The following is a 26,085-nucleotide window of genomic DNA, read 5'->3' as shown; positions in this document are numbered from 1 at the left end:
TATTATAGGCTATTATTTGTGCATAAACATATCTGGTTATAGTAAACATACCGTTTGTGTGAAAACAACATAATTTGTCATCCTTGCTGCAAGCTTACAAGAGCGATAATATCATTAAATGTAAAGGGGGCCCTAAAATATTTTCTTGTGAAAAAGGGGGTCTCAGACAAAAAAAGGTTGGGAACCACTGGTGTAGGTGATCAATATGATGATATATAAGATGAAAGGTCATGTAGTCGAGGTCAGAGCTCACTCTCACCTGATTCGGCTCTGATTGCCCGTGTCTGTCGTCTCCCCCGTGTGCTGCTGGTGTTTGGTTCGCTCCAAGTGCTCCATGTAACTGTGGATCATCTGTGAACACAAACGCTCACATTACTGTTTGACGACACATGCACATGCATGGTTCACACAAGCGCACGGTTCTCACCTCTGTGTGTCTCTGGTGGAGGGCATTGTACTCTTTCTTCAGCTCGGCTTCCCGCTCTTCCAATCGTCCAACTGAAAAAAAAAAAACAGAGGAATGTTTACTTATATTTTTATGTGTTTAAATTCAGGTCTACTGTGATTTTAGCTTCAGAGGGAGAGGCTTTTCTGTACGGATCAGAAGTTACACGCTGTAGTAACACCACACAGCCAGGAGGGGTCAGTACTGACACACAAATAAAACTGCAGGAAACTTGATATCTCTCATTATAATGCGTTATAACACTAAAACTGTGGTAAACCTGTGATAAATACATCCCAACAATATAGAAGGAAAAGTTCACACATACATTAAATGGTGATATGTGACCACAAACCCAGTCTGGAGCCGCACGGGTATATCTGTGGCAATAGCAACTATACATTGTATGGGTCAAAATTATCCATTTTTCTTTTATGCCAAAAATCAGGAGGATATTAAGATCATGATCCATGAAGATATTTAGTAAATGTCCTACCATAAATATATAAATCATGTATTTTTGTGAGTGAATGCAGCACAATCGTGAACATAAATGCACAACTTTAAAGGAGATTTTCTCAATGTTTACATTTTTTTGGTCCTCGGATTCCAGATTTTCAATAGTTGTGTCTCGACCAAATATTGTCCTATCCTAACACACCACACATCAGTGGAGAGATTATTTATTCAGCTTTCAGATGATGTATACATCTCAATTTCAAAAAATAGACCCATGTGACTGGTTTTGTGGTCCAGGGTGACACATTAACATTGTTTTGAAACAGTGAGAAAGTTCCCATGTGACCTGATGACTATGGATTAAAGGAAGGAGCAGGAGTTCTTGTGGACTATCATAATCAAATATTCATGATTAATGGGTTTTAAATTTGACTATCAAGCCTCATAACCTCGTCTCACATCTTCCATCTCTAATGTAACGATAGTGACGATAGTGTAAGATTACTTTCTATAAATCAGTTTGAATCGGTTCAAAAAATGTGTTCATAACTCAAAATTGTTCACTGTATTCCTAACTTGGCACATTTTTCTAGAATTAAAATGTTTTATGTTCCATTTCTGTCCCATTTTTTATGTTTTTGAAATAAATATTTTCTGCTCACCAAAGCTGCATTTAATTGATCAAAAATACAGTAATATTTTAAAATATTATTACTATTTAAAATAACTGTTTACTATGTGAATATACAGTAAAGTGTAATTTATTTCTGTGATCAAATTCTGAATTTCCAGCATCATTACTCCAGTCTTCAGTGTCACATGATCCTTCACAAATCAGTGTAATATGATGATCTGATGATCAAGAAACATTTATGATTATTATTGAAAACAGTTGTGCTGCTTCATATTTCTGTGGAAACCGTGATACATTTTAATTTTTCAGGATTCTTTGATGAATAGAAAGTTGAAAAGAACAGCATTTATTTTAAATGGAATCTTTTTTAACATTATAAATGTCTTTACTGTCACTTTTGATCAATTTTAATGAACTTTGACCCCAAACTTTTGAAAGGTAGTGTATCTGCATAAGCAAAACACAAGTAAATATCATTCTTCCTAGCTTTCACTGACAACAGTGCTGAAAACATGCCTTGACTATTATATCTACATTTTTAGTTGCATTAAAGATTTTAAATCTCCATGGCAACAAAAGCGGTTGTGGTTCCTGGGGAGAAAAAAAAAAATCTAATTTTAAAAGAAATTGTACAAACAACGTAGCCTGAGAAAACCCAGACCACTTCCGGCAAATTTAGATTTGCTCTGCAAGTGGGTCTGGCAAAGAGCCCATTGAAACCCATTTCCAATCCGCCGAAATCGCGGCACCAATCAGAAACGTTTTACACGATGACGACAGAGCAGAGACGGTGACGCAGATTTTGTACATTACAGAGATGGATGCCGTCGTGGAACATCACAACATCACTCGTTCGAATCAGCGATCGCGTCTGTTTCAAGCGATTTAAAATGGTCATTTTCGTTAACACAAACAGAGAATTGCTGAGAGTCTCGAGATGTTTCTCCGTCGCTCTGCATACGTCATGTCATTCATCGCTCTGATTGGTTTTAGATCTATCCGACGTCCGTTGGTGACGCCCCTGTGGAAATGAATTGTCTATGGAGCTTTGCCAGACCCTTACTCAGTTACAACTGAGAGTGGTCTGGGTTTTCCCAGGCTACAAACAACGTAGAAATGAGAAAGTCTTTGTAAGTTTGATATGCTATAAATCTAAGCATTTGAAATTTAGCAATGGGAACATGGTGAGTGAATTAAATAAAGGGGTCATATAATGCCATTTTTGTACAAGTTAATATGATTCTTTAGGGTCTAAATGAAAAGTTTGTAATATACTTTAATAAAAAATTCTCATTAGTATTGTAAGAAAACGCTAATTTTACCAGGTCAAAAACAGCTCAGTTTTCAGCACGCCATTTAAGTGCATATGTCTTTAAATGATAATGAGCTGTGCTAGCCCCGCCCCTCTGGTCTGTGGACACACGTGGAGTGTTGCCTTGACAACAGTTGAGGAGTAAGAATGGCAGCGGGAGTCTCTGAGGACACATCTATGCAACCGTATCAATTTGAACCGGAGTCGGACCCAGAACAAGACGACGGCCCCGAAGAAGTTCGACTATTGACCTATGACTAAGCCACGCCCCCAAACGCGATGAACCAATCACAGTGCACATAGCTAACCCAATACACTCGGACATTCTCTGCTTCCACGTCCATTGAAATGCATTGCAGTTAGTCAGTTTTCATTCGTTTTATATGTTTTTTATTGTCATTTTAAGTGTAAAATAGTCAAACGGTGTCATGGGGAACATCAACTCCGACACAGGTGTCCCGAGAGGCTGGACGACCCTTTCCCAAACCACATCTCAGCCGAGATCAGAGTCTGCTCTGGGTTAAGTTATGCGGGAGACCACAACACCAACTAAACCTGGATACATTAAACAAGGATGTCTACATCTGTGCTAAGGAAAGTCAACAACGTATTTGAACGTTATCTTTAACATCTCTAACGTAACGTTAGGCTAACATTAGAAAACGTTAACGTTAGCTACTAGCTGCGTTGTACATCATGTCTCTTAGCTTCATTAATGTATCTGTAAATAACCGAGATAACTAATGTTAGCATGTTGTGCTGAATGGCTCATGTAAATACTGTAGCACACGCTAGCGGAGAGGTCGCTACTAACGCTACTCTCGGTAAAGAGGGTAAAAAGGCTTGTCCTGGAAACACAACTTAGACCTGTACATTTAATTTGATCATGAACCATTAATTACATATTGAAGAACAACATTTTAGACAATTTTCTACCAGAACAACTGGGGAACTTTGTGTTTGTTTTTGTGGTTTATCACGTTGACCTGTAAATGTTTGCCTGGAGCTGAAGCTTTTCATCGACCTTCTCAACAATAACATTATTAATATATCCCTCCAATCCATAGTTAAGGCCTTTTTGGTGACTTCGAGATGATATATAATCTTTCAGTCTCCAAAAATCATCAATTGCCTCCTGTGAATTGTGTCCTACTGTAATCTGCCATAGCGCCGGTCACCGAATGTGGACTGTCCGAGTGAGTGGAGGGGGCGTGGCTTAGCCATTGGTCAATTAAAGGTTGGGTAGGTCAGAATTGTCTAAAAAAACTTTTATTCAAATTTGTTTAAACTGTCTTTATATACCAATACATAATTAAAATGCAAGTACTCTGAAATAGAGAGTATAAAAACTGAGTGACTCTAGTGTATTTAATCTTCAATAAACACAGCTCATTAATTCCATTCACTCCCGCCTAAAAATGGGTGCGCGACTGCGCGCACGTGGGCAGAGCCAGTAATAGCGGCGGTAGTCATGGCGACGGAGAGTGACAGTCGCGCAAGCCAATCACTTGTTTCGTCCCGGTAGGAATTAATGAGCTGTGTTTTTTGAAGATTAAATACACTAGAGTCACTCAATGTTTATACTCTCTTTTCCAAAGTACTTACATTTTAATTATGTATTGGTATATAAAGACAGTTTAAGCCAATTTGAAAAAAAGTTCTTTAGATAATTCTTACCTACCCAACCTTTAAGGCTCGAACAGGACGTTTCTGAATGGTTGGCTAACGTAATGTCACGTTGATCTATCTTTGTATGTACTGGCAGTGAGATACGAACGCTATGTGTTTACTGATGTGTTTGTTAGTTCATTGACCGATTGATGTTATAGCTAATGGTCATGACAAACGTTTTTTCGGTAAATGTAGGCTTGTCAGTGACGATGAATAAAACTTTGCACTCACTCACTTCTTCTGGAGGTGCGGCAGGAACACGAATAGTTGGAACCGATTCTTTTTTCAGGAGCAGCTCCTTAGCAAAACCAGCTTTATAACGTTACTGACCCGCGTTTATAAAGCAGTCTGGTGAGAAATGATTCGCGCAAACTAACATGAACTATGATGAGCTCGCTCAGGACGGGTCTGTGTTGGAACGCTGCTGTCAATTAACAATTGTGGGAGGGGCTTGTGACGTCACATGGTCACACGGCTCGATTTGAGACGTATAAGGAGATTTAAAAAAAAAAACACTGGATGGATTTTTATCATTATATGATGGTTGTGAACACACATTTCAGTGCAATCAACTTGTAAAAGTGCAGGTACCATTATATGACCCCTTTAACATTAATGGTTACAGAAGGGGAATAGAAAACTATTTCCGTTAACCACAAAATGGGAAGTTCCTGCACAAACACAATTGATTGAACCAGAATGTTGAAATACAGTTGAAATACAGGGAACAATCCTCGTTTTAATCCTCGTTCAGGACACTGAGAGAAGAGATGAGATTCAGTAGATGTGTGTGTGTGTGTGTGTGTCACCTGACAGGAGTGTTTACGTAAAGTACCGAGCCTGGCAGTAAAACACGGTCATACACACATCATGTGGCCGAGTTCAGCAGCCCTTAATCTGTAATCCAGTTCAGCCCGTTCTCAGTTAAACACTGTGTGTGTGTGTGTGTGTGTGTGTGTGTGTGTGTGTGTGCGTGTGTGCGTGTGTGTGTGTGTGGTACGGCCCTATGAAATACGTTTTATTTTTTTCCTAATTCCAAAATCTTTCTGGATTCCATTTTTTCCCCAGTTTATATTTTTATGGACTCCCATTTTAAGGGTTAAAAAAAAAAAATTAGAAATCAGAAAGTACGTCTAATTAATTGAAACCACGAAACTATCAATAATTTATTAAAAATATATTTTTGGACCAAATTCTGTGTTTTCTCTTTTCTGGATTCCATTTCAATGGTTTAATTAGATTTTAATATTCAATTATTTAACAATTTGATTAAAAACATTGATTTAGGATTCAATTCTATGATTAATTTCCCCCAGAAATTCTGTATTGTGTATTTAAATTTTTCTGGCAATCAAATGAAGCCATTAAAAATTTATTTTATTTAATTAATCTTTTAATCATATGAAATGAAACTTTTCAAAGTGGTGCACAACAGAGCTTTACTGTTAAAATTATTCCTTAAAATATATTAGTGTTAGTATATTATTACATTGAGACGTATTTCTCGTATAAATTCTACTGTAGTGTATAACAGTAATATATCGGTAATACACAATTTCTTCAGATTCCCAATATCTTCTGCGAATATTCGGGCCTCTAAATTATGCAAAGAAACAACATAATGTCACTTCATTCACCGTCACGGCGTGCGATCAGAAACACACAATCCTCCGTGTCTTAAGCTGTGCTTGAGTCAAGCAAGACAAGACCGGCACAGTTTCCAGGGTCAGCGGCTAATAAAATGTGACCCTGGAGTCCGGATCACAAACCCAGTCTGGAGCCGCACGGGTATATCTGTGGCAATAGCAACTATACATTGTACGGGTCAAAATTATCCATTTTTCTTTTATGCCAAAAATCATGAGGATATTAAGATCATGTTCCATGAAGATATTTAGTAAATGTCCTGCCGTAAATATATAAAACATGTATTTTTGTGAGTGAATGCAGCACAATCGTGAACATAAATGCACAACTTTAAAGGAGATTTTCTCAATGTTTACATTTTTTTGCTCCTCAGATTCCAGATTTTCAATAGTTGTGTCTCGGCCAAATATTGTCCTATCCTAACAAACCACACATCAATGAAAAGCTTATTTTTTCAGCTGAGGTGAGGGAACGCGGGTGACTTACTCTGATCCGCGTAGTTCTTGGTCTTGAGCTCCATCTGTCTGGTCTGAGCCTCCAGAAGCTGCACACGGTTCTGTAGATCCTTCTTGTCTTGCTCCTGCGAGTCCTCATACTCAATATATCTCTAGAGGAGACAGAGACAGATTTTACACACACACACACACACAGACATATTCTACAGGTACATTTTTAGTTTTATGTTTTTTCATACAAGACGTTTCTTCTGCTCTCCAAGGCTGCATTTATTTGCTCAAACACACAGTTAAAAACAGTATTATTGTGAAATATTTTCTATGTGAATATCTAGTAAAGTGTAATTTATTCCTGTGAAAGCTGAATTTCCAGCATCAATACTCCAGTCTTCAGTGTCACATGATCCTTCAGAAATCAGTGTAATATGATGATTTGATGCTCAAGAAACATTTATGATATTATCAATGGTGAAAACCGTTAATATTTTTGTGGAAACAGTGAAACATTTTATTTTTCAGGATTCGTTGATGAATAGAAAGTTCAAAAGAACAGCCTTTATTTTTTTACATTATTGTCAGTTTTGATCAAATTTAATGCATCCATGCAGAATAAAAGTTATAATTTCTTTGTAAATAATTTTTAATGCGCATTTAAGAGGGAAAAACAGCCAATTTTCTGTCACTTGAAGCATTTATTGATATATATGGATGACGACACGTATATCTCACTGGGATGTGCCGATGAGACACACAGCAGGGTCAGGGTTCTCGTTACTCTGGAGCATATGACGGTCAAGCGCAAAACACAAGGTCAGCGCAGCAGTGCGAGTGGGACGTGAGCCAGGGGTCATTTTCATGATGGAGCAAAGCCATTTAACTCCTTCCGCCGGAGACGACAGCTGCGGACCGCACTCATTCCTGCTTCACTCGCTCATACACTAAAGATGAACGACACACTGACTCGCCCCTCGTTGGCTCGTTCATCTTTAGTGTATGAGCGAGTGAAGCAGGAGGTGGACAAAGGTACACAACCTCCTTACTCAAGTGAAAGTACAGATACGACTCTGTTACAAGTGAAAGTTGTAAAGACCGATTTTTCCCTTTAAAGGGTTAGTTCACCCAAAAATGAAAATAATGTCATTAATGACTCACCCTCATGTCGTTCTAAGCCCGTAAGACCTCCGTTCATCTTCGGAACACAGTTTAAGATATTTTAGATTTAGTCCGAGAGCATTCTGTCCCTCCATTGAAGCTGTATATACAGTATACTGTCCGTGTCCATAAAGGTAATATAAACATCATCACAGTAGTCCATGTGACATCAGTGGGTTAGTTAGAAGTTTTTGAAGCATCGAAAATACTTTTTGGTCCAAAAATAACACAAAATAAGACTTTATTCAGCATTGTATTCTCTCCCGGGTCTGTTGTCAATCCTTCACAGTGACGCTGATGGCGTAAGACGCTGATGACGTGTTATCTGGTGCGCCCGAGCTTCATTTATAGACTGAGGGAGACGCACGCTGTAAAAGTGTCTCATCCGCGACATGCACATTTACGCACCATTAAAAAAATGATATCCACGCAAACAATGTAGAATAGCTTGAATATAGCGTGCGTCTCCCTCAGACTGTAAATGAAGCTCGGGCGCACCAGATAACACGTCATCAGCGCAACTGTGAAGGATTCACAACAGACCCGGGAGAGAATACAATGCTGAATAAAGTCTTATTTTGTGTTATTTTTGGACCAAAAAGTATTTTCGATGCTTCAAAAACTTCTAACTAACCCACTGATGTCACATGGACTACTTTGATGATGTTTATATTACCTTTATGGACATGGACAGTATACTGTATATACAGTTTCAATGGACGGACAGAAAGCTCTCGGACTAAATCTAAAATATCTTAAACTGTGTTCCGAAGATGAACGGAGGTCCTACGGGCTTAGAACGACATGAGGGTGAGTCATTAATGACATTATTTTCATTTTTGGGTGAACTAACCCTTTAAAGGGATACTCTACCGTTTTTTCATATTAAACTATGTTATTCCCTTAACTTAAAGACGAGTTGATACATACCGCTCTCGTCTCAGTGCGTGCACTTAATCGCTCTGGCGCGCCGTGACACTTTGATAGCACAGTTCATTCAATAGGGGCCAAGCAGAGAAGCTACCAAACACCTCCACGTTTTCCCTATTTAAATACAGTTATTCGAGTAGTGTAATTCGACCTAGGATGGTGACGCAAAACAAAACGTTGCGCTTTTCTAAGCGTGTAAAGTGGATAACTATATTGTAGGGGTGTAACGGTACGTGTATTCGTACCGGACCGTTTCGGTACAGCACTTTCGGTACGGTGCACATGTGTACCGAATGCAAATTGCAATCATTCACGTAAATTAGGTTAGTTTTGTTTGCGGAACATAGGTCAATTCCGGGTTTCCACACGAACATATTAAGTGTCGGAAGTCTCCGTGTTGCACTTGAGCGCGCACTGTACAACTGTACGGGCCGGGTTCGGACAGATATTTAGATATGTTCGGGTTCGGGTCGGGCTCGGTCACATCAGCGCGATAAGGCATTGAACATTTTACACTTAAAACAGCTTATTATGTAGGTAGCCAATGTGCCTGATGCTTTCACTTGATGCAAACGTTCATTTTTGTGATTAAAATACATGCAAAATATTACCATAACATCTGTCTTCCTGTGTGCGGACATTTGTTTATGTTGCTGTGACAACGAAACATGTGCATGATGCGCGCCTGTGTTAAGAGCGCTTGTTGCTCCGTGCGCGCTGATGCGCTTGTCCTGTTGACATTTCCAAATGCCTTTCAGTTGCTTAATAAAAGCGGGCTTTCCACACAAACAAACGTACACGTGTCATTAGTATGAGAGAAAAAAAGGGATTTTAACTGTCGGTTTCGGGTCGGACATAAATATCTTTATGCCTGTCGAGCATTTGTTTTCTCTCTCTCCTCTCTCTAGCTAGCGTCATGGCCAATATTGGTTTGAGAGTATTTTATTTAGTGGAGAACTTTGCAGCAGTATTTTATTTATTATTCTTTTTTATTTATTATATTTAATTAAAAACTGTGTTTAAAAAAAGTGTAAACAAATTGTTAAAAAAAAGTTTATAGTAAACAACCAGCAGTTTAATGTTTTGCATTTCTTTCCCTTACTGTACCGAAAATGAACCGAACCGTGACTTTAAAACCGAGGTACGTACCGAACCGTGATTTTTGCGTACCGTTACACCCCTACTATATTGTATGGCGGAATACCATAGCAAGTGCTTGGGAGCACTTCGACTTGGCGCAGTAATATCTTCTGGGAGAGTGAACGGAGGCCGGTGAGAGGATTTTTCACGAGTGAAGATATTACTGCGCCAAGTCGAAGTGCTCCCAAGCACTTGCTATGGTATTCCGCCATACAATATAGTTATCCACTTTACACGCTTAGAAAAGCGCAACGTTTTGTTTTGCGTCACCGTCCTAGGTCGAATTACACTACTCGAGTAACTGTATTTAAATAGGGAAAACGTGGAGGTGTTTGGTAGCTTCTCTGCTTGGCCCCTATTGAATGAACTGTGCTATCAAAGTAAAGAAAATTATTTCCATGTTTTTGTAATTATGTACGGAAAGCACAAACTCTTTCTCTCTCTCTCTCGTGCTCAAACACACACAGTACGGACACACACTCGCACAGAAACGTGTTGTCAGCGCTGCTCTGAGGATTTTATCAGTAAAATAGTTTAACAACTTGAAATCTACATGACATTTCTCACTAGCGAGGAAATACCGGCGCTGTTCTTGAAGCAGATCAACTTACAGTTTCACTATTAGAGACGCTGATGCCGAACACCGTTGAGAGACACAGACTCAGCTAATTCTCTCTCGCTAATAACTCACTGCATTAATAACTGCATCAGTGGCTCAATCCTCCTTCACGAGCTCTAAAATTATGTTTTGGAATTCGCAACTGAGGCTTGGGATGAGATGCATAAGAAATTAAGTCCTACACACAAGCGTTTTCATGACAAAAGTCTTAAAAAAACAACATCTGATGTGTGATAACCAAAATATAAGCGGAATAATTAAAAATAATACACACAGAGGTGTCACCGCAATACCACCACATTATTTTTCGAATAATTTAGTGGCCCATTGTCAATTATTCCTAACGTAATTAATTGTATCTGGTTGAACAAGCTTACGTCTTTAGTCTACAGTGCTCCTTAAACTCAGATGTTTTAATACAAACTCATAAGCAGCGGTGTAAGCCAGATAAACAGCAGAACGTAAGGTAATAAGTGTGAAGCACATACAGTATATTTGTCAGCCAAAGCTTTTAATCGGACGCCTACGTGCGTCTGCAGCTCACATGAGCCTCTACCTGATGATGTTATCAAGCAACTGCCTTAAACTTCACACAGAGAGAAGTGCATCTGTGTCGTGTATCTGCTGATAAAAGGAGTCTCCGGGACATCAGAGTCCTGACACACACGTGTGTGTGTGTGTGTGTGTGTGTGTGTGAGGGTCTTATGATCTCAGAGCCGCGGGTCAAAACTGTACATCACTGCTTAACCTCGGACTGAACCCCTACAACATTAAAGGAATACTTCACCACTGTAAAGATGAATGTGTATTTAAAATGGGTCATTTATGCAGTAGAAATGTGAAAATATTTGTGAATTTGGAGCCTTCTAGACTGAGAAAAGCCAGAAAATGTATTTGTGGCTCATGTGGATGAAAGACAACAACTCCCAGAATGCACTTGCTTCACTGCCCTACGAGGCCACGCCTATCGGTAAGAGGTTGGTTTTGACAATAATCTGCTGAGTGTCTTCTTTAGAAAGAAAGAGAAAACTGCAAGCATTTAGCGGAATAACATTGTTTTGGTTTTGCTTCGTGAGATGAATATGTGCAGATGAATATGAGCCTTAGCAATAGATAATGCTTTACAATGCACTCTGTTAGAGAGCTAGCCTACATCTGTTCAATAAAACACCGTACTCTCCTGTTGAGTAATAAAAACACCATTTCCACAAAGCTTTTACAACATTTCAAATCCCTCAGTTCTCTCCATCTCTGAAAAGCCGAGCCAATGTTGATTCTTGTTTTATTACGAGCTCGGTCTCGCTCTCTTTTCTCCAGCAGCGGCTTTAATATATCGGCCAAATTTTATACAATACCGATATGGTGGCCGATATATATTGTGCATCCCTAATACCTTTAAATTGTAATATTTCACAATTGCTATTGTATTTTGGCCCAATAATTGCAGCCTTGGTGAGCATAACAAACGGCGAGACACTAGTGGTGAATAGGGTCATATTTTTAACTAGCAGATATCACCATGAAACTTTCCCAGTTGATTACACATTAAGATGAGAAAAAAATGTATTACAAGTTTTATGTAATTTAATGTTTAAATATGCAAATTAGGCAATATCTAATTAAATATGCGCTATTTGCATATATTTTTAAAAACGAAATCTGAGTATTGGATAAAGCCATGTTAAAAAAAAAAATTCATTGTGTTCACATATTAGATGGAAAAAAAATGACAGAGGGATTTATGGATATCTACTTTTGTTATCCTGTAAATCACAATATACTGTCAATAGCCTTAAAAAAATAGATTTTCGCCATGTTTTTTGGAATAAAATGTTATATAAATCAGGCTAGGAATAATATATTTACAAATCCTTCTGTAAATGTCTTCATAATATAACTAGGTACAAGACTGGAAGGTTTGGTGTATGTCGGTGCGACTGAAGTGGAGATTTCAGACTTGAAGAATGAGAGAAAAGTCATTTTGAGAAAACGGGCTTTAACGGATTATCATCAGCCAATGAGATTGCGCATTCAGCACTTTTACTTCCACGATTGGTTGCTGATAAAAAGGAAATGACCATTATTTGGATCCGACAGCATTGTACAGGAGAGAGAGCTTTCCAGCGTTTTGATTAAGAACGCCAACTTTTGTTGAATTTATGAGAAATCTACAGACGCAAACAATCAAAGTTAGTAAAATAAAGACCTAAATGTGTATTTCGGACTTTTTTTCACCACAAGTCTAAAACAAGACATGTTATTGAAGACAAATATCCCAAAATCTCAAAATTGACCAGTGAAAAAAAACGATGTTTTTGCCAGCCGTGTCTCGCCTTAAACAGAAAAAAACATATGACTGCTTATGAAATACCAAAAGCAAAATATGATATGTCGTCAATATTGGCTTAAAAACCGGAGAACTCGCTCACTGTGGAAAGACAGTGACGGATTATGCAGGTCAAGGCATAATTTGCATGTGAAAGGCACAAACCTGTGACTGTAGTAGTTATGTGGAGCCAGATCTAATAAGAGCATTAGCGTTCAAGCCAGAGCTTGCTTTATAAAGAGACACGCTTTAAAACACACATAAAGGACTTGCTCTTCTCCGGTCGCAACAGATGCTTCTGAAGCAAGTCCGTATGCACGATTTACAAACACACAAGACCTCCAGCTAAGTCCGCAGTCGCACACAGGCTTGTGAACGCGAGCACGTTCATCACATGATGCGGAGGACAGCGCTCATATGAGCCGAGGAAGAGTGTGCGGCCGCATACAGACTTCAGGCTCTCGCTCCACATAAAGTCCCCATTGTGCCTCACAGATAGAGGCGTCTGTGTACGCCACGATTGATAGAGCTCTCTTTAACTCCACTGCGCTTCCTCAGGGCTCGGAGCCACGGCTCGTCACACAGCCACGAGGTGCGCGCCGAGAGCAAGGTCTGGGTATCCGAGCGTTAGCATGGGTTCACTGGCTCTGGACTGGGTTAGGCAGAGTCACATGAGGTCAGTGTGGTCAATCTTGGGAACATGCATTAAAATGCTTCAAGCAATGCTTTAATTTTAACTGTTCATACTACATAATCTCTCGCTTTGCTTAAAACTCAGTGCAGCTTTTTGTTATTGGTTTAGTGTAGGGATGCGTGATATATCGGCCAGCATATCGGTTCGCTATCGGCCGATATATGTGATTTTTATAATGTTATCGGCTTAAAAAGAAAATGTGGCTGATATATTAAAGCTGATAAATAATGTATTATTTCCTTACAGATGCACACTGTTCAACATGATGCTTTTGAAATATGAAATATGATTGGAATCACTTCAATAAAGGAAAATATAGTGATGTGCTGTCATAGAGGCTACATAAAAATATAATGAGAACATTATAATTGTGTGTTTTGGACATTGCCTTTAATGTTGAAACTTTTGTTTTTGTAATCAGGATCTCTGAAATTATATTAAAATTTGGATTTAGATTTATCGGCAAATATATCGGTTATCGGCTTACATAAAGAATTATCGGTATCGGGCAAAATGTTCATATCGGTGCATCCCTAGTTTAGTGAGAGTCCAAATATTGATTTATTAACCCAGTAAAGCCTAACATGAAATAAAAGTCAGATTATTTTTGGAATATTAATGGAACCTATAGACAAAATATAAAAGATGTTTGCATATCTGTTTTATGTGATAAATCAGGCCTTTATGTTTTAATTATTACGATATAGTGAGAAGGGACGGGAACGTGACGGTGACGATGATCACCATGACTTATAAAGAAATACATTTCTTCTTTTCTGATTGGTTATGCTGCATTTTGGTTAGCATTAGGAAAGTGTGCCGTCCAGACTGGAGAACTAAAGTGAAACTATGGCTTTGGAAGCACATAGTGATGCCTGGAATCATTTTGATTATGAAAATACATGTAGATTCATAGCGTCATGACGTGCAGAGATTCAAACCGAGCAAAAATATAAAATTTGCTGCAGATGCTGATATTTCTATGGTCAAAAAGTGATGATATTCTGATGCTTGTAATGTAAATCAATGAGATCTTGTCAGATACTGACATAAAATGCATATAAATATCAATATCTATAAATAATGTCTTAGTAAGATGCTATTTAAATGCTTAGTTTTATGATCAAAGCTCTGTAGTTTTACATATAATACAACACAATACAATGATGATTGAGAGATTGAGAACCTTTCTTAAAAGCCTGATCATCATATTTGAGACTCATCATATTAAAAAAAAATATATATATACATGTATGGATTGGATAATTGAGTAAGCCTGAGCTGCTTCAGTCCAGTGAGGGTTTATCTTGAAATATTACTAGCATTATAAAAGTTATTTGTACGTTTACTTTTTAATTTCACAGCAAAAAAAACATATGAACCACAAAATACTAAAAGGCTTTTATCAATCAGACTTTGTGTGCAACAAGTTTATCAGATCATGATGATCATTTAGAGGCCCTAGAAATACATGCATTGAATATGATACAGTAACTTTATATTGTTAAATATTGATCCTATATCTGGAAACCAAACTTTAAAAGAAGGATTTTGGAGCATTTTGGAGTTAAACTTGCTAGTGAAGAAAGCAGGACTGAAAGAGCGGCACACATTAAAGTCTCCAAAGACTAATTGCTGCCGTGAAGTAACTTCGGGGACTGAAAAGAAACGAGGGAAAGCCTCAGAAATATCCTGACGGGAGAAAGGAACTCCGGAAGCTCCTCATCCGGTGCATTCAAAGCCATTCCCGGACATTTCCTTACAGGGTTTAGAAATACAAATGCAAACCAAAATACACAAATATGAAAACACGTTTGACCAATGCATTGCAATCGCAAACTCCTCAAGTCCATGCTTCACACTTCTACCGCGGCTTTACTATGGCATTAAAGCTACAATATGTAAGAATTTTGTAATAAAATATCCAAAAATCACTTGCACAGTGTGATATATATCCTGCAGTTGTGTACTTTACTTACAATATCCCAAAAGTTCCCAAAGATTTTTAATTTCAGAGAAATTCCAATTTTAAATAATGGCTTGTGCGAAAAAAATGACATATTGTAGTTTTAATAAACGTCAATGATAAAGTTACCATCAAATGTCTGTGTCTTGAACCCAGATTGCACTTCTGTTCAATTTTCTTGATGTTATTGCCGTTTAGAGTTGGGAATCAGAATTCTGGAATCAAATACTTGTTATAAAATTAAAATTTCGATTCCTCTTATTGATTCTTTTGTGAGCATTTCAATATGACTTTAATCCATTAAAGCGCGAGACGCTGTTCATATCCAAAACATGCTCACAGAAAATGTGATTTTAGCCTAATATTCCTGCCGCCGTCTCTATAATAACACTAATCACACAACAAGACAGAGAAAATTCACTCATGACTGAATAACTTTTGTAACTATATTTGTAATGTATATTTTATTTATAAAGTGCAGTGTTAGTTTACAGTTTCTGTTTCTGAATAGGCCTACCTAAAAATATCCATTTGTTGCGATTGCTAATTTTTTGAATTACTGAGTGTTTACTAATCTCTTATAAAGCCTTTAATAATGCTTGACACACATGTATATTAGTTAGGTTAGTTGTTTTTCTATGGTATTTTTAAACCACAGGCAGAAGTTCCTTGTGTAAGTGTTCTTTAGCCTGTTGTTTTTTGTTCATGATATTCAGTAAATGTTTAGCAATAAGACTAAAAGTGAATTATATATAAGTTTTTTTTTTTTACCTTATTGGAATCGAAAGGCAGAATCCAAAAATGAATAAAACTCAAACAAAACCAACCCTATTGCTGTTATATCGACAGTCTTTCACTATGCAATGATGACCATCGTGAATCGAAATCTGAAGCTAGTTTCTGAAACTAGTGAAGATGATTGACAGCTCTGGATGGCCACTGTAACGTCGGTGTGCTTTTTAATGGACGCTCGCGAGACATTTAAATCCATGCTGTTACTGAAGTGCTTAATTGTTAGCAACCTGATTACAGCTTGAGCGAGTTAGCGCTTCACTGTCAAACAAGTTTCAGCCGAGTGTGAGAACACCCGCAAGAGCCCCAGGACTTCACGGAGCTTTAGAGACCGGTTAAACAACACATTCGTTTCTCTCATTGCCAGCGGTCGTTTATGAAAAACTGTAGGATATTCATCAGCATATGATTCAGTCAATATTCAGAGAACAATTATGTTGCAGCAAGAAAGGACACCAGCACTTTTTATATAAAATTTGCATTAAATTATAAAACCGAATCCAAAAAACACCCATAAAACACTGTTAAAATGTGTGTGTGTGTTCAGTCAGTGCGCGTGTTCAGTCAGTGCGCGTGTGTGTGTGTTCAGTCAGTGCGCGTGTGTGTGTGTTCAACTTCAGTCAGTGCGCCGCGTGTGTGTGTTCAACTTCAGTCAGTGCGCGTGTGTGTGTGTTCAGTCAGTGCGCGTGTGTGTGTGTTCAGTCAGTGCGCGTGTGTGTGTGTTCAGTCAGTGCGCGTGTGTGTGTGTTCAGTCAGTGCGCGTGTGTGTGTGTTCAGTCAGTGCGCGTGTGTGTGTGTTCAGTCAGTGCGCGTGTGTGTGTGTTCAGTCAGTGCGCGTGTGTGTGTGTGTGTTCAGTCAGTGCGCGTGTGTGTGTTCAGTCAGTGCGCGCGTGTGTGTGTGTGTTCAGTCAGTGCGCGTGTGTGTGTGTGTTCAGTCAGTGCGCGTGTGTGTGTGTGTTCAGTCAGTGCATGTGTGTGTTCAGTCAGTGCATGTGTGTGTGTTCAGTCAGTGCGCGCGTGTGTGTTCAGACAGTGCGCGTGTGTGTGTGTTCACTGTTCAGTCAGTGCGCGTGTGTGTTCAGTCAGTGCATGTGTGTGTGTTCAGTCAGTGCGCGTGTGTGTGTTCAGTCAGTGCGCGTGTGTGTGTTCAGACAGTGCGCGTGTGTGTGTGTTCACTGTTCAGTCAGTGCGCGTGTGTGTGTGTTCAGTCAGTCCGGGTGTGTGTCTGTTCAGTCAGTGCACGTGTGTGTGTTCAATCAGTGCGCGTGTGTGTGTTCAGTCAGTGCGCGTGTGTGTGTGTGTGTGTGTTCAGTCAGTGCATGTGTGTGTGTGTGTGTGTGTTCAGTCAGTGTGCGTGTGTGTGTGTTCAGTCAGTAGTGTGTGTAGTCAGTAGTGTGTGTAGTCAGTAGTGTGTGTGTGTGTGTGTGTGTGTTCAGTCAGTGCGCGTGTGTGTGTTCAGTCAGTGCGCGTGTGTGTTCAGTCAGTGCGCGTGTGTGTGTGTTCAGTCAGTGCGCGTGTGTTCAGTCAGTGCGCGTGTGTGTGTGTGTGTGTTCAGTCAGTGCGCGTGTGTGTGTGTTCAGTCAGTGCGCGTGTGTGTGTTCAGTCAGTGCATGTGTGTGTGTTCAGTCAGTGTGCGCGTGTGTGTGTGTGTGTGTGTGTGTGTGTTCAGTCAGTAGTGTGTGTGTGTGTGTGTGTTCAGTCTGTTTACAGACACCACAGATGACTCGTGGGCAGCATCAAAACAAAGGCCTGAAGTTTACAGCACATCATATGCCAGGCTATTCACTTCACTTGCTCCCAACAAAGAGTCACATGACCTGAAAGTGAACCCGTCTCAGAGGGAGTGCATTCATTCGGCTGCTGTCGTATAAAGACTGAGGACAGGAGGAGGGCAGGATCTCTGGTGTCTTAAACTGCTGATTGTCCAGTAGGAAAGGAAGTATAGTTTGATTGTCAGCAGCTACTTGCCTAAAATAAACAAAATAGCCACAAAATTGAAGTTTCTGCAATCGGCTCTTTTTCCCTCCATCATAAATTAATGAATCAATAAACGCTGTCGTGTTCTCTAACGTTCGGATGCTGGTGTTCGGGAACACACCCGTGTGTGAGACGCTTCTGGAGGGAATTACACCAAATCATTCTGATCACACACTTCGACTCCGGTGTTTCAGAAACACCAAACCAACATTAGAGACGCTGCGACGCTATTGGTCCGCTGGTTACTCCAGTCATCCAATCACAGCTGACGCTGAGGGTTTTGTTGCGCATTGAAGGATTTATTCAGTAAATGCGTTTCCATCATAGTTCAGTCCCTCCAGGATTTCACGATGTTGTGATCGCAACTATTTACGCAACTTCAACAAATCCCCGTGAATTCAGGGCGACTTGCAATTTTGACCAATCAGCGCGGTCTCCTGCAAAGCATCGTCCACTTTCCTCACGCAGCGAGCGACTCACTAATGTAAGCTAATAATATAATAAAATCTCTACCATAAACTATAAAATCCTGTGGTGGTGCAATAACTAACTACTTCAGTAAAGTGTTAAATTTTTGTGTTGTAAAAGTAATTTATTCTGAACCAATAATCTTATAAATTGATTCTCAATGCATTTTTTTTTTTTTTTTACATTTAGATATAAAGGCAATTTCCCCCTAACTGTGATCTTTCAAGTCAAATTCTATAAATTTTAAGTCACTATATGGCTTTTACCAATCAAATTGACTAGTATATCAGCAAAAAAAAATGCTTTCCCACTGCAGAGAAGACTGAATCTGCATCAGAGGCATTTATAAACATGGGAATTTGCAAAACACATTGTTTGGCCACTTTAAAATAAACAAACTTTTTGTGCATTTTATAAATTATCTTTAAAATAGAATATTCAAAAAAAAGTGACATTTCCATTTTTGCTGATTCACATTGGTATCAAAATAGGTAAAAAACATTTCAAAGTTACATACAACATTATGTAACAGTGTGTAGGGACTGATAGTTTATGTGCATGTCTTCTAATCAGACTTTTTTTTTATGTTTTTTATGCACATTTTTAGAAGATATATGCACATCTTGGCGTTTCCATCCAGTGTTTATTTATGCAATATCCCAAAATGTGCATAAAAATAGGTGGAAGGAAACAAAGCTAGTGTCTGCCTGCCCAACCAACTGCACAATAGGGATGGGGGAAAAAATCGATTCTTAGATGCATCACGATGCGGATGTGGACGATTCTGAATCGATTCACAAATGGCAAAAATCGATTTTCAAAAAAAAAATTTATATATATATATATATTTTTTTTTTTTTTTTGAAAATCGATAATAACGTAATATTGACGGAACGCAAAAGACGGAACTCTGAAGCGTGGAAACAATATTGTCAAAGCTTCCACCCGGCTCGGAAAGGGCAAAGCGCATTACACAATCAATCGCAACTTTTATTGCCAAGGATTTGCATCCAGTCGTTGAGAACCAGGGCTTTCGCGCTATGTTGCACACTTTGGAGCCGAGATACAACGTCCCATCTCGGAGATATTTCACAGACACAGCGATCCCCACACTCTACAACAAGACCAAAACCGAAGTCATGGAATCACTGAAGAAAGCGGGTAGGATCGCTGTAACATGTGATGCGTGGACATCCGTATTTTATGTTAATAGAGATTCAGAATATGTTGAAGTTTGTTATAATTTGTTATTGTTGTGATTTTTACTGTAGTGAATTTACTGTTGTGAAATGGAAAATCATTCAATAATCGCTAATCGTTAATAATCGAAAATCGACTGTAATCGAATCGGGACTTCAATAATCATAATCGAATCGAATCGGGAAATCAGACAGATTAACCACCCCTACTGCACAACTGCTAATATTTTAAAACACGAGGCATTACAATCATTTTAAAAATGTTATCAAGCTAAAACAGACAGGGAAGTTATGGTTAGTGTTTGATTTAATGTTTAATACGGCTCAAGTAGCCATAACTTGGTTGATGGACAGCATTTAGGCTGTGATTTAGGACACATTCCTTTTAAAATAAATATTTTTTTAAGTGTACTCTCTCCATGGATTAAAACGCTTGCATACACAGATGAGTGTCATAAAGTTATGTCACTCATGCATGAACAATTAGGAGCGTTTAGCTGACTTATACATGATGTAACACATAATAACTCGACCTGACAGACGCCTCATGGGTTTGTCTGAAGACACCTAATAGTTATGAGTCGAGACAAGACACTCGACTTCCCCTTTTTACATTCTTACACAGATCCAAATGGAAACAACGCACAAATCTGGAGTGATGTGACCACTGGAAACTTTCTGCACGAGTCTATTTCTGACATAATCACAGTTTTGCTGGCTATACTTAGACTCTGTGGGGTTTGTCCCTTTGCACGTAATACATGCCACTTCACGGGTGACAATAGACCTTATTCAGAGCGGCGCCATGCCAGGTGTATGAATCATGAAAGCGAGGCTGTGAGGGTAAGACTTAAAGCTACAATATGTACGAATTCTGTAATAAAATATCCCAAAATCACTAGCACAGTGTGATATAGATTTTTAATTTCAGAGAACTTCCAATTTTAAATAAATAATGCCGTCCCTGTTCACTGTCGCCTGTCAATGACGTAATATGCGTGTTATCCCTGTTTCCGCTCGTACTGCTGTAGTAACCATGGCGACAGACGTGGACAACGGCGTTACGTCTAGCGGCGCTCGCACTGTTGTTTAGTTCAAACATTATGGACCATAGCAAGCAGACTTTGGGACAGAAGGAGAAATAAAACGAGGATCAATATCAGCGTGGCGTTTTCGAGACGGCGAGAGCTAGCGTCCGCGACTAACTTCCACTCGACAGAGACCCCGAGTGCTAGCGTCCACGACTAACTTCCACTCCACAGAGACCCCGAGAGCTAGCGTCCGCGACTAACTTCCACTCGACAGAGACCCCGAGAGCTAGCGTCCGCGACTAACTTCCACTCGACAGAGACGCCAAGAGCTAGCGTCCGCGACTAACTTCCACTCCAAAGAGACGCCGAGAGCTAGCGTCCGCGACTAACTTCCACTCGACAGAGACGCCAAGAGCTAGCGTCCACGACTAACTTCCACTCGACAGAGACGGCGAGAGCTAGCGTCCGCGACTAACTTCCACTCGACAGAGACGCCGAGAGCTAGCGTCCGCGACTAACTTCCACTCGACAGAGACGCCGAGAGCTAGCGTCCGCGACTAACTTCCACTCGACAGAGACGCCGAGAGCTAGCGTCTGCGACTAACTTCCACTCGACAGAGACGGCGAGAGCTAGCGCCCGCGTCTAAATTCCACTCGACAGAGACGCCGAGAGCTAGCGTCTGCGACTTACTTCCACTCGACAGAGACGCCGAGAGCTAGCGTCCGCGACTAACTTCCACTCGACAGAGACGCCGAGAGCTAGCGTCCGCGACTAACTTCCACTCCACAGAGACGCCGAGAGCTAGCGTCCGCGACTAACTTCCACTCGACAGAGACGCCGAGAGCTAGCGTCTGCGACTAACTTCCACTCGACAGAGACGCCGAGAGCTAGCGTCCGCGACTAACTTCCACTCCACAGAGACGCCGAGAGCTAGCGTCCGCGACTAACTTCCACTCGACAGAGACGTCGACAGCTAGTGTCCGCGACTAACTTCCACTCCACAGAGACCCCGAGAGCTAGCGTCCGCGACTAACTTCCACTCCACAGAGACGCTGAGAGCTAGCGTCCGCGACTAACTTCCACTCGACAGAGACGCCGAGAGCTAGCGTCCGCGACTAACTTCCACTCGACAGAGACGCCGAGAGCTAGCGTCCGCGACTAACTTCCACTCGACAGAGACGGCGAGAGCTAGCGCCCGCGACTAACTTCCACTCGACAGAGACGCCGAGAGCTAGCGTCTGCGACTTACTTCCACTCGACAGAGACGCCGAGAGCTAGCGTCCGCGACTAACTTCCACTCGACAGAGACGCCGAGAGCTAGCGTCCGCGACTAACTTCCACTCCACAGAGACGCCGAGAGCTAGTGTCCGCGACTAACTTCCACTCGACAGAGACGCCGAGAGCTAGCGTCCGCGACTAACTTCCACTCCACAGAGACGCCGAGAGCTAGCGTCCGCGACTAACTTCCACTCGACAGAGATGCCGACAGCTAGTGTCCGCGACTAACTTCCACTCCACAGAGACCCCGAGAGCTAGCGTCCGCGACTAACTTCCACTCCACAGAGACGCCGAGAGCTAGCGTCCGCGACTAACTTCCACTCGACAGAGACGCCGAGAGCTAGCGTCCGCGACTAACTTCCACTCGACAGAGATGGCGAGAGCTAGCGTCCGCGACTAACTTCCACTCGACAGAGACGGCGAGAGCTAGCGTCCACGACTAACTTCCACTCGACAGAGACGGCGAGAGCTAGCGTCCACGACTAACTTCCACTCGACAGAGACGGCGAGAGCTAGCGTCCACGACTAACTTCCACTCGACAGAGACGGCGAGAGCTAGCGTCCACGACTAACTTCCACTCGACAGAGACGGCGAGAGCTAGCGTCCGCGACTAACTTCCACTCGACAGAGACGCTCTTACATGAGCTTTATTAGACACGTGAGCAAATGTACATAAAACTAATCAATGTTATATAGCTCAACATGATGAAATGTTAGAATATGATCAGTGTGTTATGCTAATGTTGATCTAGCGTACTGCTAGTCTCATACACACAAACTAACACACAGAATAACATTATAACTAACACACTCAGATGCAGTTTAGTGATAGCGTAGAGCGAGTGAACAGCGCTGCGTTACCTCACAAGCTTCACTCGTCTAATAAACTGTCCTGTGAGTATTAATACAGCAGTTGTGTGTAACGTTAGTTCGGTAGATTAATGTCCTCATTCTTTTATATCCGCGGGACTCGCGTGTGACGCTGATATCCGTCTCTCATTAGCACTCGCGGCTGCTTCACACCACAGTCATGATAAACACATCAGTGTATTCACTCATCCATAAACATAATTAGATCCATCGGCATGACGACAAGTTCCATAATTCCGCTTATGCGTCATCAACCTACGCCTGTGTTATTGTAAGAGGTTAGCGACCGCTAGCGGCTAAAAAATTACATATTGTAGCTTTAATGTGTTTTCAATGGCAGTCGCTGTAAAAAGGTTCTAGATCACTTGCAAAGATGTTTTTGCAGTGTTTTGTCAGCATAACAATCCAAAAACACATTAAATAACAGTCCGACCCTGTCTATCCCTCACAGCCTCGCTTTCATACCCGTTCAAAATCAAAGATGGCGCTGCTGTGAATAATCATCCAACGCTGCTTTAACCTGAGCACCTTCTGACCAGTGCATTTCCATGACTTTCCCAGTTGTTTGTGATACCGATAAGGACTTTCATAGAGACCGCACTCTCAAAAAATCCCGTTATATTGCTTTATTATTATTAATATTATTATTTTCGAAAAGTTAAATGATTTTCTCTTGTATTATCTGATGTAAAAACACTGTTTTAAATGAAGTATTAATTTATTGAGCTGCTTCAGTGTGTTTCACGAGGGCTGGATGGAGTTTGAACAGGTTTGGAGAGCTAAGGAAAGTAGATTATTTGGTGTTTAACTTTGTATATTACCAGTAGGTTAAATCTCAGTACATTAAAGGGCTAGTTCACCCAAAAATGAAAATCATCCCTTAATTTACTCACTCTCAAGCCATATGACTTTCTTCTTTCATCTAAACACAAACAGAGTTGTATTAAAAAATATCCTGGCTCTTCCGAGTTTTATAATGGGAGTGAATGAGATTTTGAAGCCCAAAAAAAGTGCATCCATCCATCATAACAGTAATGCACACACCTCCAGGGGTTAATAAAGGCCTTCTGATGCGAAGTCATGCGTTTATGAAAGAAATATATCCATATCTATAACTTTATGAACTATAATCACTGGCTTACGGTACCAGCTGTACGCAAATCTAGTTCCGGCGGAAGAGTGACCTCTGACCTAACGCGTGACCCGACCAATGATGTACTGACGGACGCATAAGCACAGAGGATAGAGCAAAACAAAACACCAGTCACGAATTATAAGTCTAAAACATGAATTTTTAAAGAGAAATGTGGAAGGAGCTTGAGTTTCTTGTTTGAGCTTACGCTACTCATACATCCTACGGGTCAGAGGTCAAGTGTCAGGTCAGAAGTCACTCTTATGTCAGAACTAGACTCACAAACAGTCGTTACCGGAAGCTAGTGATTATAGTTTATAAAATTATGGATAAATTTCTTTCAAAAACGCATGGCTTCACTTCAGAAGCCCGTATGGATTACGGTCATATTGGATGGAAACCATTCACTCCCATTATAAAGCTGGGAAGAGTCAGGATACTTTTTAATATAACTCCAATTGTGTTTGGATGAAAAATGAAAGTCATACACAGAGGATGGCTTGAGGGCGAGTAAATTATGGGATAATTTTCATTTTTGGGTTAACTAACCCTTTAAGACAACGGTTTAAAACAATGTTATGTTTAAATATAGCCAACAAACGAGGCATAAAATGCACTTTTTGAATACAGTTACACAACACGAAGTGCTTCTGAGTTCTGACTCTTTAAATATATGTATTGCGATTGAAATATACAGCGCAAATAGATAATGTGCACTAAAATAAAGACCTAAAAGTTTGTTTTGGGTGTTTTCTTGACCACTAGTCTGAAAGAAAACCTCAAAATAGACTTAAAAACTGACAAGTGCATGTAAAAACAAACAGGTTTTGATTTGAGTGTCACTTGGGATAAATATGTTTATGACTTCGCGTTGACTCACTCACACAGACCAGCAAACAGCTGATGTTCCCACAGACACTTCAGGTGTTAAATCACAGTTTAGATGTTAAATCACACTGTTTATTTACATTCCGCGCGCGTATATTTCACCTTAACCGACTCTCTCTGCTTCAGAAGTGACTTTTAAAGCTCCTCAAGTGGCCTAGTTTGACCCGTGCTGTCAGATATCCCTCCGCCCGTGAACCTCACCTCTTCTGCGCTCTTCCTCAGCGCTTTCTCTCGCTCGTACTGGGTCATGAGCTGCTCGTTGTCCTCCTTCAGGAGCTCCAGGTCCACCTCGTGCTCCTGGTTCACCGCGAACACCGAGTCCAGGTTCTCCAGAACCGCCACGACCAACGGCATAAGTTCCTTCACCACGTCCTCGTCGTATCTCCCGATCATCCGCTCAAACTCGCGGTAAATGGAGCTCGCCAAGCCGGACACCCGCTCGGACATCATCGCAGAAGTGCCCGGGTCCTCCTGGTAAAGCACACCGTCCTCCAACTCCATCTTTACTTCGCTTTTAACTTCGTTTACTTTACTTTAAGACGCTAGCAGGAGCCAGCTCGCGCGCTAACCGTCGAGATCCCTGTTTACTAGTGTTGGACTACATTTACGAGTAACTTTTTTTTTTTTTTAAGCCACTTTAATATTAAGAGGAATAAAAACCTCTCCGTTGTCAAGCTAACTCGTCTCGGTCCTCGGGGACAGTTATTTGACCGGGATAATCTGCACTAAACGGCAGTCGTTAAGTACTACCGTTAGTGGACTCGACTGGAGACTAGTGGACCTCGCCGTCACACGATGACGTCACGCCCCGCTGGAGAAGGGGGAGGAGCCAGGGCGTTTGTTGACACCCTTCAAACTTTTGCTTTTTCGGTTTGTTTGTTTATTAAGTTTGACTCTAGCAATTTGCATTAAAATATTTGTATAATAAACATCGCAATTAAATAGCTTGTTGATTGAAAACTACATTTTATTTTATTATCTGTACGTGTCAAGAGGGA

General features: G+C 40.6%; 1 protein-coding gene across 7 annotated transcripts in view; it reads right to left on the bottom strand.

Annotated features, from left to right (window-relative positions):
* Positions 1 to 25,876, bottom strand: part of spag9b (sperm associated antigen 9b) — an 84,345-nt gene extending 58,469 nt beyond the window's left edge. For all 7 annotated transcript variants that reach the window (XM_079595913.1, XM_079595916.1, XM_079595917.1 and 4 more), the window contains exons 1-4: positions 25,289 to 25,876; positions 6,655 to 6,775; positions 428 to 498; positions 260 to 351 (exon numbers count right to left, since the gene is read on the bottom strand). In XM_079595913.1, the coding sequence (XP_079452039.1) occupies positions 260 to 351; positions 428 to 498; positions 6,655 to 6,775; positions 25,289 to 25,588 (584 nt within the window). In that variant the 5' untranslated portion in view covers positions 25,589 to 25,876. The remainder of the gene's footprint in view (positions 1 to 259; positions 352 to 427; positions 499 to 6,654; positions 6,776 to 25,288) is intronic.
* Positions 25,877 to 26,085: the final 209 nt, after the last annotated feature.

Source organism: Phoxinus phoxinus (assembly GCF_949152265.1).
Source record: "Phoxinus phoxinus genome assembly, chromosome: 21".
Taxonomy (NCBI): Eukaryota; Metazoa; Chordata; class Actinopteri; order Cypriniformes; family Leuciscidae; genus Phoxinus; species Phoxinus phoxinus.
This window is presented reverse-complemented; position numbering and strand designations above follow the sequence as displayed.